The sequence below is a fragment of the Spea bombifrons genome, chromosome 1, assembly GCF_027358695.1.
Source record: "Spea bombifrons isolate aSpeBom1 chromosome 1, aSpeBom1.2.pri, whole genome shotgun sequence".
NCBI lineage: Eukaryota > Metazoa > Chordata > Amphibia > Anura > Pelobatidae > Spea > Spea bombifrons.
Window position 1 is genome coordinate 78,500,998 of NC_071087.1, and position 16,614 is coordinate 78,517,611.

Consider the following 16,614-nt stretch of genomic DNA (forward strand, 5'->3'; position numbering starts at 1 on the left):
TTACGATTTTAATCCCCAGTCCAGCCCTGATTTTATTAAAACACGGAGGCTTCGTATTATGCTATCTCTTTCTTTATTCCCAACAGCAGCAAAGAGATATAAAACAAGGAAACAAATAACAACCAATAAGCAGCTAGTGCCTGTAATAACATCACGCCTATTCCCATAATGCTCCTCTTTCTTTGCTGCTCCCTCAGACAGGTAAGTACAATTATTTGCTCTCCGTTTATTGTATTGATATTTGCTCTCCTTATGTTGTTTTAGATAATTCCTTGATTTCTTTTCAGCTTCTTGTTTTGTGTATTTTAGTATATTTCCGTATATATTTTTCTATGTAATTTTTTCTATAGATATCTCTATTTTTTCCGTTCTGTGTGGGATTGTTGTGTATTTATCCCTCTTCTGTGTGTTAATTTTCCCTTATTGCCCGTGTTTCACTTACCAGCGTCTCTCCGGAGGTGCTGATGCTCCTTTCTACCCGTTCGCGGGGTTTTCTTCTTCTTCTTTCGGCTCGACGGGTAGTTCTCTTCTATACCGTCGCGCCCTTGTTGTTTTTGCGGCCGCTGAGGCAGCTGCGCATGCGCGGTCGTGTTGCGGCGGCCATCTTTTTTGTCTTACGGCGGGTCCTTCGCGGCTCGTTTTAGGTGTCCTCATTATTGCCGGTCGTAACAGTTTTTTCTCTGTACGCGGCGGCCATTTTTTATGCGCGTTTTCGCGGTTTTTTGGTCATAGCGGTTCTTGTGTTTTCTGCTCTGCCTCTACTCCGTTTTTTCTGTCCATTTTAAGGGTTATTTCACCCTTAATTTTCCTTGCAGGTATTATTATTATTTATTATTGCTGGTCATGCAGAAGTTAGGTAATGATCTCCCTGCTGGGGCTAATGTTCCCTCTTCTGTCCCTACTAGAGATTTAGTTAGGGATGATAATTTGGTTTCCTCGGAGGAATTCCAATTAATGATGGACACTACTATGTCCAGGTCTATCAATCAAGCTTTAGTTCAAGCTGTGGGGGCTATGTCATCGTCCATTTCCCAGTCTATTGCTCAGGCTTTTGCTCAGGCTCAAGGTCCCGGCCTGGTTCAGCCTGGAGTTAGTACCGCAGGTCATTCTGAAACTAGGTCAGCAGGGCGGAAGGCCTCTGCTAAGACCAAGCATTTATCTCCCTCACTGCATGATGTCAGGGTTCCCCCTGTTATTATGGACAGTCCCCAGACTGTCACAGATGGCGCGTATGCACCGCACAGTAGTGCCTCTGATCGGGCTAAATCGGTCAGGAAATGGAAAAGGGCGCGTGCCCTGGTTGAGTCCTCTGAATCAGAGGCCAGTGATGGTGAGGATGTTCAATCTATGGATTCCTATAAGGATCCTCTGGAGGGTGCGGACTCGGATGGGTCTGATGTTTCCCCTAAAATTCTGGGTGCACTTCCTAAAGTGACCGATAGTAAACAGGCCTCGGGTGTTAAAGGTGTAGAGGTTCAGGGTCCTCTTCTGGATCCTCTAGGTTTGCCATTATTTGATCCAGATGATCTCCGTCATCCTCGTTCTGCGGAGTGGGAGCCCCCTGTACATATTGCCAATTATTTGGCATCTCGTGTTAGGACTCCTTTATCTAAGGAGACTAGGAACAAGTTGAGAGCCGAATGTCCACGGCCAATAGTTCCCGATGGGGTTTGTAAGACTCCTGAGGTAGATCCACAGATCGTTCAGTTTCTGGGGAAGACTGGGTGGAAACCCAGGAAGGGTCTTGAATTTTCTCTAAAGAATTGCCAAGACAGAGTTTTGGATTCACTGGGTCCTGTCACCAAATTATATGAGTTGTTGGAGGCCGCTAAATTTAGTGATCAACCTCTAGATTTTGATACCGCTTTAGGGTGGATTCAGCGTTTGATCTGCCTTCTGGGGAACGCTAATGCCTCCCTAGCTATTGAATGGAGGAAGGCCATCCTCCTCAAGATTGAGCCTAAGCTGGTCAACATGGCTGATAATGAACCTGGCCCCTCGGCCAAAGGCCTGTTGTTTGGTGATTCTTTTATTAAGAATCTGGGCTCCTTTGTGAAGACTTTCACAGCCTTGGATAAGGCTCAAAGTTCAATGAAGCGTGTTTTTACGCCTAAGGTTTTTGGAGGGGCCGGCAGAGCTAGGGGCCGTCTGTCCGGCCGTGGATTTCGCGGGTCATTCCGCCAGCATCGAGGCTCCTTCACCAGTAGAGCGGCATATGCGGAACCCAAGTCTACTCCGTTCTTCCCTTCCAGAGGGCGACCATGGCAGTCTCGCAATTCCAGAGGAGCTTTTCCTGGGAAGAGACCCTACGGTAAGTACCTGGTTTCAGCCTTTTTCCCATGTCAGAGTAGGGGGGAGATTAGCTCTGTTTGCTCAGGTTTGGCATGTTGTGACTCAAGATGTTTGGGTGCTAGAAACTGTACGGGCTTATCGTTTGGAATGGGTAACCATTCCTTTTCAGGTGGCTCCTGCGAGACCTTTCGTGTTTCCAGCAAAAGATCAAGAAATGATCTCTGCGGAGGTGGCAGAAATGATGGCAAAAGGGGCCATTCAAGAGGTTCCTTGGGATACCCCAGGTTTCGTCAGCAACCTCTTTCTCGTTCCAAAGAAAGGCGGTGGAGTACGTCCGGTAATCAACCTGCGGCCTTTGAATTCCTTCCTAGTGTATCATCACTTCAAGATGGAAGGTATCCATTGTCTTCGGGATCTGTTGCTCCCGTCCGATTGGATGGTCAAGTTGGACCTCAAGGATGCTTATTTTTCAATTCCCATAGCCCTCGAGGACAGGGATTATCTTCAGTTCACATGGCACGGGAAGAAATGGAGGTTCACTTGCCTCCCGTTCGGCCTATCGTCCGCCCCTTGGTGTTTTACCAAGGTTCTAAAACCGGTGGTATCGTTCCTACGAAGTCGGGGTGTACGTCTTATCATCTACCTCGACGATATCCTCATCATGTCTCAGTCAGAGGCACTTCTCAAGATTCATCTCAGTTGGACGGTATCCTTACTACAAAACCTGGGCTTTCTAATCAATTGGGAGAAATCCATCCTGGATCCTTCTCAATCCATTGAGTTCCTAGGTTTTCGTGTCGATGCGGTTCTACAGACGTTACATCTCCCTCTTACGAAGGTCGTGGCTATCAAGAAAGAGATTCGGAGAATTCTACGTCTTCCACTGATTTCTCTGCGGCATCTAGCTCGCATGCTGGGACTTCTCTCCTCTTCCATTCGGCCATCTTCCCAGGGCCGCTACATTACAGAGCGCTACAGCGAGTGAAGGCGGCTCATCTGAGGCAAGGCCTCTCTTACGAGACCAAGATAGCTCTGGACGCGGAGGCCAAGGAGGAATTGACGTGGTGACTTCTGCATATGGAAGCGTGGAATGGCAGAGCGATATGCGGGCCAGTACCGGACTTGATCATAGAGTCAGACGCAAGCTTACACGGTTGGGGCGCGCGCTGCGGGAACGTCTCTACAGGTGGGCGATGGTCTCCAGACGAATCTTTCCTCCACATCAATTGCCTGGAATTGCTGGCGGGTTCGTTCGCGGTTCGCAGCCTATCTCCCAATCAAGCTTGTTGTTCTATCCTCCTCAGGATGGACAACATCTCAGCGGTTCGTTACATCAACCATCTGGGAGGTACCAAATCGAGAGCCTTGGCAGTCCTGGCACGGGATTTTTGGACCTATTGACTTCACAACAACATCTCTTTAGTGGCCGAATATATTCCCGGCCTCTCCAATACCACAGCAGATTGGAACTCCAGATATCTCCGAGATGCGAGCGATTGGCGTCTTCATCCGGATGTGTTCTATCGGATAAACGACCTTTGGGGTCCCTTACATACTGACCTTTTTGCTTCCCGTCTCAACACTCAGCTGCCTCGGTTCGTCAGTTGGAGACCGGATCCGGACGCCCTAGCTACGGATGCCTTTCTCCAAGATTGGTCTCAGGGCAGGCATTACGCCTTCCCGCCATTCAATATGATTGCCAGAACCCCTGGGATGTCAATTTGGTCTTGGATTTCTTGGATCGGTGGGGTCCTAATGAGGATTTATCTTTGAAGCAATTGTCGGCTAAATTGGTCACATTACTTTGTTTGATATCTTGCAAACGGGTTTCTGATGTTCGAGCTTTGGATTTTACTGCTCGTTCTTTTGTGCCGGAGGGTGTGCGGTTTGATATTTCTCGACGTACCAAGACTTCTATTTCTTCAGTTTTTTATCCGGCTTTTCCCGATCGGCCCCGGCTTTGTCCGGTGCGGTGTCTCCGTGCTTATGAGGAACGTACTGCTCCCTTCAGGAGCGTCGGTGTTGCGCCTTTATTTTTATCTTTGCTTTCGCCTCATCTTCCGGTCTCTACTGTTTCTCTTGCTCGCTGGGTCAGGTGGCTACTAGCCCAGGCGGCTATCGATGTTACTGTTTTCGCGCCTCATTCTGTCCGAGGTGCTATGGCTTCTAAAGCTTCCTCCTTAGGGTGTCGCTTGGAGGATATCATGAAGGCGGCTGACTGGTCATCTGAGTCTACATTCCGTAATTTCTATTTTCGACCCATTCAGCACTTGGCTTCACGTGTAGTTCATCAGCTTTGAACTAGCATAATACGAAGCCTCCGTGTCTTAATAAAATTACCAGATTTTACTATTACATGACGTAAAGTCATGATTTTATTAATGACACGGAGGCGAGTATTATTCCCTCCCTCCCATACCCTTGTTTTCTAGGGGGGTTGTGTTTCCATCATGTGGTGAGTTTCTTTGTTTGACGGTGAGTGATATTCTATGTGCTGATTATTGCCTTTATTTCGGTGTGTGTTATTTTTTGATCTTTATATCTTGTCTGATCATGCATCTATATTGTTGTATATAACCTGACGTCTGCCTTCAGGCCCGTTTTACCGTTTATCTTTCCATTTTTCAGCTTGAAGCGCTCTTCTGGAGGTTCTTCTGTTCCGGTTTCTACGTTTGTGGATGTGCTGTTCGAGTTTTCAGTCTTCGGGATCTTCGGTTCCAGCAAGAAAGAGGAGCATTATGGGAATAGGCGTGATGTTATTACAGGCACTAGCTGCTTATTGGTTGTTATTTGTTTTCCTTGTTTTATATCTCTTTGCTGCTGTTGGGAATAAAGAAAGAGATAGCATAATACTCGCCTCCGTGTCATTAATAAAATCATGACTTTACGTCATGTAATAGTAAAATCTGGTAATTATATGGTTTCTTTTTTGTTCATATAACTAAATGTGTGCTGATATGGAAGACTAGACACAGGTATTAGACAGCACCAAGAGATGGGCAGAAGGTAGCCTGCGATATGCCGCCTACATGGGTACAGTAGGTACTACATGAGATCTGTGCTATTCCAGCTGCCCCACCACTATGCATAACTGGAAATTAGAAAATATTTTTCTTAATACATCATGAATACTAGCAGAAAATAATGTCAGTAATAGTGTCATATAATTCTAAGAACCTTAGTATGGAAAATTCTCACTTTTCCTATAGAATTTCCCTAGTGGGTTAATAACAATGCAAAATCACTATAGAACGAGAAAGCAGATAACTTTAGATCATGACTTTCTCCCATATCATAAATAAAACGCCATTCTGTAACCCCTTGATCCAGATTGTTTAGTGTTACTTGAAACCAGGTTTAAGTAGTGGTCATACCTAGGAAATTCAGGCGACTGGTTGAAAACTGCAATTAGAAGAATTCCAGAATTGTTCCAGACAGATGTGGGAAACAGCGCCAACTGCCCTCGAGAGTCCGAAATGCTTAAAAAGCCTCAGTCTTCCAGGCTGCTTTGGTGGCAGGGCTACAGGGTTTAGCTATTATATACCAGTTGGCCATTTTCTAGACCGGTATGTCTAAAGGATTTAACAAAGTACAGTAAATGAAATGGAGATGAAAGACATTGATTCATTATTTTTTAAGTAAAGGGACAGCGTTACATCCAAAGGCAGGACTGCCTGCTCAAGGGATGTGGCTGGCCACAAGATTGGCAGTGGGGCTATCCCCAAGGACCATTAAATGTGTTGAGACTCAGAGGAAATTAGGAGGAGAGTGGGCACGGCTAAACACTGCTCCTCTGCCCTAGAGAAAGAGGACAGTGACCTGAAGACCCTAGATAGCATAGGTTCACCCAAAGACTTTGGGTCAAACTCAGAGTTCCCTGATTAGGTCATGTTCCTTGTTATCTGACCTTCAGATGTGCATAAAAACTAAAAAATATTCTCTCTGAGTTACAATGTCTTATATTCTTCACTTGCACACATTAGTTCTTTTTAACAGTGTTTGGTTAGTGTGACTGCCTGTGAGCAGGGGCTCTGTTTGTGACCTCTTAAACAGAAGTGGAGGCAGGAACACAGTAGGGTAATGTAATGCAACTTTATATAAACCAGCAGTAAATGGTGATGGAGTGAAGAGCTACAGAATGAGCACATGCAAGTGTGTGTTAGCGTTATTGTGTGTTAGTGTGAGTTGTTTGTGCGTGTTAGCTTGAGAGTGAGTGGGGGTGCTAGTTAATTATATTGGTTACTGGGGAGACCAGGGACAGGGGGTACTTTTCTTTAACTGCCCTACAGGCTAGAAGGTGCCAGCTCACCTCTCCGTGTGAGTTTATCCGCAGCTCAATACTGAAGGCAAGAATAAAAATAATTTTAACAAGCTTTGTTAGGAAATACTATAACCATGCAGTTTGAAGTAAGATTTCAAGGAAACTCTATGTTTACCATCCCTTTGTTATTGCTTTCTATAGTATCTTTTAGTTGTGTTTTTGTATTAATTATTACATCTGAGGGTCCAAGCCCCTCAGTAGAATGCTGATCGTGGGAAAATTGAACAGCCTTACTACTTTCGGCGAGCTTGGTGTCACTAGCCTGAGTTTTGCTTTCTTTTGTGGTTTCACAGTGCCACCTACTGCCTTTAGCAAGTATTCCTTGAAGTAAGGTGACCAGATTTTTAAAATGAAATCCGGGGACTTTTTTTAAAAATTGGCAAACTATTTTATAAGCATAGTTTCTTCAAACTATATATATGCAGTGTATTTGGTATGTGTTTATGAAGTGATTGTATGAAATATACACTATTTCTCACATTTTGTCCATGAGATAAAAAAAATACTTCTTAGAATGTGTTGGGCAGATTGAGAGCATCATTAGCCTGGTGCTGACGATTAAAATAGACAGAATCTTAACTCTTTGGCATCCATGTGTACTGGATAAAGATGACGTCAGTGCTCGCCAGATAATATAGGAAAGAATCTTATGTGATGGGATTGGGACTACATCAGTACACTAAAAATAATCATCATACACGGGACGCCTGAAGCCACAATTTAGTGCCACTAATCCTTTTCAATAAAATATGCAGATTGAAATAGAATAAATAACACAAAACCTTTACTTTTCCTCTCACTGATTTCTGGGCCTGGAAACCACACCAGGACATGCTCTGCCACACTGACACCCAAACACACACACCAGGACAGGCACTGCCACACTGACACCCAAACACACGCCAGGACAGGCTATGCCACACTGACACCCAAACACACACCAGGACAGGCTATGCCACACTGACATAAATACACACACACACAGCAGGACAGGCTCTGCCACACCAACACCCAGACACACACCAGGATAGGCTCTGCCACACCGACACCCAGACACATACACCAGGACAGGCTCTGCCACACCGACACCCAGACACACACACACCAGGACAGGCTCTGCCACACCGACACCCAGACACACACACACACACACACACACACACACACACCAGAACAGGCTCTCCGACACCCAAACACACACAAGGACAGGCGCTGCCACACCAAGACCCAGACACACACACCAGGACAGGCTCTGCCACACTGACACCCAAACACACACCAGGACGGGCTATGCCACACTGACATAAAGACACACATACACCAGGACAGGCTCTGCCACACCAACACCCAGACACACACACAAGGACAGGCTCTGCCACACCGACACCCAGACACACACTAGGACAGGCTCTGCCACACCAACACCCAGACACATACACCAGGACAGGCAATGCCACACTGACACCTTTATTACCTTACACTTACCTATATTGAATCTCATCTGCCACTTATTTACCAGTCCCTTAGTTTATCCAAATCATTTTGAAGAGATGCTATATCTTGATCAGACTTTATAACCTTACCTAATTTTGTGTCATCAGCAAACACAGACAAGTGACTTCCAATATCTATTTCAAGATCATTAACAAATAAGTTAAAGAGAACTGGACCCAAGACAGAACCCTGAGGCACCCCACTTACCACAGTTGTCCAGCTTGAGAATTTACTAGTAACAACAACTCTTTGCACCCTGTCACTAAGCCAATTTCTAATCCAAACACAGGCATTTTCTCCAAGACCTGTTTGTCCTAGCTTATACAATAACCACTGGTGTGGAACAGTGTCAAATGCTTTTGCAAATTCTAAATAGACCATGTCTACAGTAACACCCTGATCTATACATTTACACACAACATCATAAAATGCAATTAAATTGTCTGACATGATCTGTTCTTCACAAAACCGTGCTGACTCCTACTGATGATATCATTGTTCACAATATATTCCTGTATGTCATCTTTTCATAAACTCTCAAACAATTTCCCCACCACAGATGTTAAGCTTTGAGGTCTGTAGTTCCCAGGCTCAGATTTGGGTGCTTTTTTTAAAAATGGGAACCACATAAGTTTTCCGCCAATCCTTTGGTACCATTCCCGACTGGAAAGAATCTTTGAAAATCACAAACAGTGGTCTGGCTATTTTTTGACTAACTTCCCGTAGTATCCTTGGTTGTATCCCATCTAGCCCTGGAGCTTTGTCTGCTTTAAGTTTACTTAAATGTTTAAAAACTTTATCTTGAGTAAGCCATTCCCACGATTGATTTAAGGTTTCTGTAGTGCCGAATTGTCAGTCAGCAGGTAATGCTTGGGGAGAGGATGGCTAGACGGCATGAGGAGATTTTAAATTAGGAATGGGCTAGACAGTATAGAAAGGGAAGGTTTTTTAGTTAGTAGCCATGGGTTTACATGGGTTTACTTCTGGAAGATCATTCCAAACTAATCTTATTGATTTTTTTTGATTGGGTGATTAAAATGATTGATCAAGGTGGTGCAGTAGACATTGCGTAGCTAGATTTCAGTAAGGCTTTTGACACTGTCCCACATAGAAGACTACTGTTGAGTGACAGACAACAGAGGATTGTAGTCAATGGAGTATATTCAGAGCAAGGTCTTGGTACTAGTGGGCTACCTCAGGGATCTGTACTTGAATCCATTCTCTTTCGTATTTTTTATATTTTTTTTATAATATAGAAAATTATACTGTCCTAACCTCAACATGTGAGGAAAGGGATTTAGGGGCAATTATTTCAGAGGACTTAAAGGCAGGTAGACGATGCAATTGAGGAAATGCTAGCAGAATGCTTGGTTGTAAAGGAAGAGGTATTAGAAGTAGAAAGAGGGAAGTGCTCAGGTCTTGTACAGAGCAAGATGCCATTGTACAGAGCACTGGTGAGATCTCAATTGGAGGGCCAAGGACTTATGGAAGTATTCAGAGGTTGGGCAGGCTAGATAGGCCGAATGGTTTTTATCTGCTTTCGCTTTCTATGTTTGTATATTGTTGGTGTGTAGAACAAGCATGGATAGTGCCAGCTGAGTGCATTGTTTGTCAAAATTGTGTTCAAACCTTTACAGCTCAGGATGCCCAGAGTGGCCCAGTAATAGTGAGCAAAAGTTTGCAAAGGTCAGGGCTGGCAGGAACAAAAAGACAAGCAAAGTCAGCAAAAAATAATTAAACAGATATGAGGAATTTGCTTCGAGGGAACAAAGTAACTGGAACCATGCAAGGGCAAAAATCATTTGTTACTAACATGGAGCTAGATGCGTGAAGCAGAATGCTTGCAACATATTGGTGCAGAATTGATGCAGTGCGCCTGGTATAGGCATCTGTCCCAGGGCCCACAGAACAGCAGGGGCCACTTACAGTTTTTTGATACGCTATAAAATTGTATGTTTTCAACAAATATCCACTCCAACATATAGGCTAGTATTTGGACCCCAATGTAATTACTAATTTCAACTACTTGGAGTAATGCTCTTATTGAGTTAATACACCATAGCCCACAGAACTGGATACTGCAGTAGAGCTACAGAGATTTGAAATGTTTTGTTGTTTTTTTCTTTTTAAATTATTTGATTTGTATGTAGCTTTCTTCATTCATAAGTTTAAGCATTTTCCATACCATATATACTTTATGCTTAATGCAAAGTAATATTAATCATAGACCCTCTTACAGTCCGTAGGTTGAATTTTATATTTTATGTTTTATATTCTGTAAACTATTCACCAGAATATTCGAAACTAAAGACAGACAATCGGCAGGCGAAAGCAAGATATTTGTACTGGCCTCTGGGACACCGCCTACAGTTTACCACGTGACTCTCCACCTTCGTAAAGATGGCGGCGCCCATGGAGCTTGTGTTGAGCACAGATGCTGCCGGGCAGGTGGCTAATTGTTCGGTTTGGGAGCCTTTGACTGGTTCGGTGTTACTCAGTTACCGGGGGGGAAATAGCACCCCCAGAGGACTAGCGGTTCTTGGGGGTCAGTATCTCTTAGGAGGTCAGCTTGGTAAAAACTACATCAATGTTTGGGAGCTGCAGAGGAAGGTGAGCGTTTCTCTTATTCATTTCGGTAGCTTTTTTGTTTTAGTTATTCCTCTCCGCAGCTTGTTGCTTTGGAATCACGTTTTATACTACTGTACGAGGCAAATGTTAGTGATTTCATGGCTATAGAAACCAACAAAATGAGGCCATTATGATTTTTTTCATCACCAGAATACATCTTCATCAATTGAATACCCCTGATATTCACATTGTGTATGAATTAAAATAATTAAAAGAAAATACATTTGTATTCTTAGCCAGTGGGTTGTTAGTATAATGGACGTTATGGATAACCAGGCAGAGGATTCTAGTTTCACTGTATCCAATAGCACTAAATGCATGTGCTTATTTTTGTTGGTTACTGTAATATACTAAGGTAAATGGCCTGAAGCAATGGTCCCCCCCTCTTTTCTTTAAAGAGTCCTTTTATTTAATCTGTGATTTTGAATATGGGATGCGGTGTACAAAGTAATAAAACCACATGTTGAAATTGTAACTGTGTGTGTAATAAAATTCTAACCCAGTCAGGTTAGTACCATGTGTACGCCTGTATTGTGTATGCAACCTGAAACTATGGCTATTAAAACCGCAACTAAGTTCCTGACTTCTTATTCTACTCTAAATCAGAGGTTATAGCTCCTGTGTCCTGCCTAAATCATTAGGAATCAATACTCTTTTCTCCATATATTTAGTCTCCCTCTTTTAGTGATAATATTGGAGCTGTCACTCTCTTGAGTTCTTAAAAATTCACTAATGTATTGTACAAATGTTCTACCCGTCTTGGTTAGTCTGCATGACTTATTTCACGCCCCATAAAACAAGTAATAACTTTTTTCTTCCCTCTAGGTCCATTCACCAATATTCCTTTCTTTTGTCCCCCTCTAGGATCAGCTACAGCAGAAGATTGTGTGCCCTGGGCCAATAACATGCCTGGCTGCTGCTCCCAATGGACTGTATCTTGTGGCTGGAATTGCAGATAGTATCTACCTGTGGGAGGTAAGAGTGTGTTTGTGGACAGAGGGTAGCATCAATTAGAATACAGATATGTGCCCTATGCTATGCCATGTGCTTCAATGTGACCTTTTATGGCTTCTTCATCAACTTCTATAGTAAACAATTGGAGAGCAGTCCCTAAATTAACGACGTTTTTAAAAATAAATATTGAGACTAATAATTTAGCACACAGGTTTTATTATGTGTCGTAATTGGCGTTTAAACAGTATTTACGGCAATGTTTCAAGCTGGTGATTCTCTTTAACTTTATACCCACAAGCTACTTTTTTCAAGCGGTGTAATAATGTGAGATATTGGGGTTAGTTTTGATAGAGCAGATACATTGAATTTGACAACAAGTAACCATTTTTTTATGTAAGGGTTTCAAACCCATTTGGGTCCTCTGTCTACTCCATGCATGTTTGGTCTCCACCACTGTTGCGGTAGAGACTTTTCTATTTATGTACTACTCTCTCAGTAAAGTAGAACGTCCTTGCGTTACATCTAAGCCTCTGACCCTCTTGTTTTAGACTATTGACCTTGTGTTCTAACATTACTCCTCCTTTTAAAATAAGCTTCTTGTTTCTTTCCTCCAAGGTATACATTATATTAAGTTTCTTAGCCGTTCCTGATAAATACTTATCCTGCAAATCACTTGCCATTTTTGTAGCCCTTCTGAACTCTCTCCAATGTGTCAGTAACCTTCTAGAACATCTCTAGAAGGATTTTGACACATTGGAGAGAGTTCAGGAGGGCTACAAAATGGTAAGTATTTTTGCATGTCGGTCTCTAGAACTGTACACAGTACTCTAGCTGAGACCTGACCAGAGATCTGTAGAGTGGCATAACCACCTTCCTCTTCCTGGCACTCATGGTTCTCGCTACGCAACACAACACAGCATCCTGCTTGCTTTTTCTTGCACTTTATCGCATCAGCTGCTTAAGCCTAAGTCCATCTCTTTGTTGTCACAAGCAGAAGAGTGTTCCCAATGCTATATTCTGATAATTAAGTATGCATTACCCATATTGTTCTAGATATGTACTGGACGCCTTCTTGCTATCCTGAACAGTCACTACCAGGATGTAACTTGCTTGACCTTCACTGATGACAGCAGCCATTTCATCTCTGGAGCGAAGGACAGCGTGGTTCTAGTGTGGAGTGTCTATAGGTGACTTCCTTCTGCTAGAACAACTCAGAATTTGTAGTGGGGCTGCAAGTCAGCGTTTTTATTGTATTAAGTTCCTATAGTTAAGCGTAATGGTTGACAGTACCCTTCTTGTTTATTTACTTATTCCATTTGTTGAAAACTTGATTGGATTTTGACATGTAATGTGGCACATTGTCATTTTATGTCCCACAGGTAAAAAAACATCACAATCGACTGCCTCAAACATCAATGCATATTATAGTACTTATTAATTAATGTGCTTTTTGATTTATTGTTTAAGGAAAATGAGGATAATGTTTGTATAGCTATGACTGCCTGCACGTCGATGTAGGTACTGCTTTGGATATTTATAATACATAAATGAGTTTGGGAGCTGTGGCAAAAAAAAACGGTACTATCAAAATTCATTGATGTATATAAATGATAAAGATGCACTGTAAAATACTGCATATAATACATGTCCATGGACAACACTCGCCTGATTTGGAACTAAAACTGCAGAAAACTTTATGTGCTGGTGGTATTTTGTAAATATTTATAGTAAGACTCTTTGCAAGCATCCTAAAATGATATTCAAAATCTGTGTATTATATGCAAAATTTTACTTATTTACATCATCCACCTTGATGAATGCAAGGGTCTGTAGAATTGTATGGCGTAGAGGTATTCTGTAAATGTTGGTCATCAGCTTTGGACATCTGGGCATTTGCAGGGTTTTATATATGTTTCACTAACGCAACGGGCTGATTCTCTTTAGTGTGTTGCACGTGGATGGTTCTCGAGGGCCTGAGCCTCGCCACAGGTGGTCTCATCACAGCCTCCCTATCACAGATGTTCAGTGTGGCATTGGTGGTCCGCAGTCTCGAGCTGTCACTTCCTCGCTTGACCAGACTGTCAAGGTACATGTCTAGTTTCAATAATAGTTGATGTTTTATTTCTCAATTTACGGGAATAATCATTTAATTTTGTTCCCTTTAAAATTTTAAGCTTTGGGACCTTTCTTCAGGGGACATCTTGCTTTCTGTCGTCTTTGATGTTCGTATCATGTCAGTGGCCCTTGATCCAGCTGAATATCATATATTTTGCGGCGGAAGTGATGGATCGATATTCCAGGTGGACCTGTGTTCTACGGTAAGTGTTGTTGCTAAAGAGATTTGTATGGTGGTGTCTCAGGAACATTTTTTTTATTTCATTGTTTTTTGTGTGTGTGTTCTTCTGCAGCCAGTTCAGAGAGACAGGATGTTCAATCAAGAGCAAGAGAAAGTGTTTAAAGGACACAGGTAGGCAGCTGACCTTTGACTGTCTGGTGGGGTTTACAGAACCTTTTGGGTTTTTTGCTAGGTATTGTGCAATTCTTCAATCTCTCTGTTGTGTTAGAAACCAGGTTACCTGTCTCTCCGTGTCACTGGATGGAAGCATGCTAGTATCCGGTTCCCATGATGAAACGGTCTGTGTGTGGGATATCCAAAGCAAGCAGTGTCTACGAACGGTCTCCCATAGAGGTACTGTAAAAATGTATATTTTTACCCACAAGCTTATGTAGTACTGATTGGATTTGAGATTCAACTCCCTTCATATAGTTCAGTGAAACATGTGAATTGTATATTGGTCCTTTTTTTTCCCCCATTCAATAAAACATTTTTGTACCAAATGGCTCTTGTTGGTTACTGACACAGCAGGAATGTGGGATGGATTTAGCCACTCACTACCCATGTCCCCCCCCATAGTACAAAAGTACTTTACCAATGCTCCCTATCTTTTTTTTTTTTTTCTTCTTTTTTCTTCCCCAGGGCCTGTAACCAATGCCTTCATAATATCTGCCCCAGCCAACATGCTGAGAGCAGATAGTAAGCCAAATTTCCCCCTGCCTCGCTTCAGCAAACACCTGCAGGGAGCAGAGGGTTGTGAGGGCCCAGAGAGCAATGGAGTTATCTTACGGCTTGGGAGGCAACAGCAGGTGAGTGTACGGTGAAGGTGGTGGAGTTTCACCAAGTTGCTAGATGGTTAATTACCTTGTTTGTTGAGGAGGGAGAATTTAAACGTAAGGCATTCTCATGGTGCCTTGTTTATACCGATATCTTAAGGAAAGTGCTAAGTTTTAGAACGTGTGTGTTTGCGTTCCGATGAAAAAGGGATTGGTGAAGACAGTGACAGTTTTTTGGTTTTTTTTTTCTCCCCCCTCTGTAACTTTGTCATGCCAATAACTATAGGGATTTGAGGACACGTACATGCAGAGGGCTGAGCAGCTGCATAGCCTACTGGATGAAAGTGAGGGCAAGGTGAGTGTTCACTTCTGTAGTAGGATCACATAATGGTTCATGCACTCTTTATCCTATGTTGTGCATATTACAGATAGTGCCAAGGCTGATTTGATCTCTTTCTCCTAGAACTTGTCTGGCCTTGTAGAACAGCTCCGTTCTCGCACTTCAGAGCTGGAGGAAGAGCTAAACATGGTGCGAAAAATTAACAAAGACCTCTTCGACTTCTCGTCCACTCTTATTGCCAAGCAATGACGCCTTTTATAGTTAAACAAGTATGGTAAACTTAATTTACACTGTCCAGACCTCATTCTCAGACATACAATTTCAGCATAGAGTACAAATAAAAGCAATGACTTCCTGTCTGTCTAAAAGGCTTATGTGTGTATATGTAACTGATAACACAATATGTAGTTTACAGAATGTTGACCCAGTTCAATCTGTATATAAATGTGGAGCTACAATTCACTCCAGGCATAATAATAAACATGTTAAGGTCTCCATGTACTCCCTGTATAAAAAAAAAAAAAAAAAATACAGTAAAAAGATTAAACTGTATCCGCTAGTAAATGTTATCATAAACAAAAATATCTCTGTATAACAATCTCAAATCACAACATGTATTGCGTAAACCACAATGAAGAATGCATATCACGGTAGTCTATGACTACTTTTAATATGCACTTGTTTGCTTAGGAGAGGCTGCAGCACACTACTCTGTAGCCCAGATCCAAGCCAGTTTTAGGGGCTGAAGTAACCAATCACTGGCAGGAAAGCGCTCCAGTTAAGGCTTAACTTTTTGGGGCTTGACAGTTTTGTATGCGACTGATTGTCTTCAGAAATGTTCTAGTTTGTCCATCAGTGACCAAACACTTAACTTAAATGTGTTGTACATGGATACCTGTGTCAGCTGTATAAATGCTTTTATTAAACCGTATAAATAGACTGTACATATATACTGTCACTATTCAGATGAAGAATTTCTTTTAGTAGCCATACTCGTATTGATAAACTGGGACTGAGTCGCAAATGAGAAACTCTGTTGACAAACATAGACCACCTAGTACAAATGCCATATTGAAAGGCTTAATGGATTAATTTTAGGTGATACATCTGTAACAGGATGGTCTGAGTTAGTGTTGGTTTAATTGTCTTTCGTCTGCAGCCATACTAAGGCTCATAGAAGTGATATTCAGAGTAGCATTGCTAGGATGTCTAAGGGGTATTCCATATATGACCTTCTGTAGCCAAATCCATAATTTAAGTAAAGATTTATTCTCTCCACATGATGAATATGACAGCAATGAACTGATGTATTGTTATATCCTAAAGTGTTTTATATGTTATGGTTTTTTTTACATTTCCAGTGTAATAATAAACTGAGCCTTTGTATTAATGGTTTCTGGTTGTTAATTGAGAACACCTATTTCCCCAAATGTTGTATGGTTGTGAAATTGGAAATGTGATATGACTAGTTTTT

At 42.3% G+C, this 16,614-nt stretch overlaps 2 protein-coding genes across 2 annotated transcripts in view; one reads left to right on the forward strand and one right to left on the reverse strand.

Annotated features, from left to right (window-relative positions):
* Nucleotides 1–245: 245 nt before the first annotated feature.
* Nucleotides 246–16,614, reverse strand: part of POLR2E (RNA polymerase II, I and III subunit E) — a 151,689-nt gene continuing 135,320 nt past the window's right edge. Inside the window, exon 8 of the mRNA XM_053464732.1 lies at nucleotides 246–255. The gene's annotated coding sequence lies outside the window, so the exon portion shown is untranslated. The remainder of the gene's footprint in view (nucleotides 256–16,614) is intronic.
* WDR18 (WD repeat domain 18) lies at nucleotides 10,508–15,508 on the forward strand. The gene is made up of 10 exons (XM_053464701.1): nucleotides 10,508–10,717; nucleotides 11,600–11,710; nucleotides 12,743–12,876; nucleotides 13,634–13,775; nucleotides 13,864–14,007; nucleotides 14,098–14,156; nucleotides 14,254–14,378; nucleotides 14,667–14,833; nucleotides 15,087–15,155; nucleotides 15,264–15,508. Exons 1-10 carry the CDS (start codon nucleotides 10,508–10,510, stop codon nucleotides 15,387–15,389), a joined length of 1,287 nt encoding a protein of 428 aa, XP_053320676.1. The 3' UTR covers nucleotides 15,390–15,508.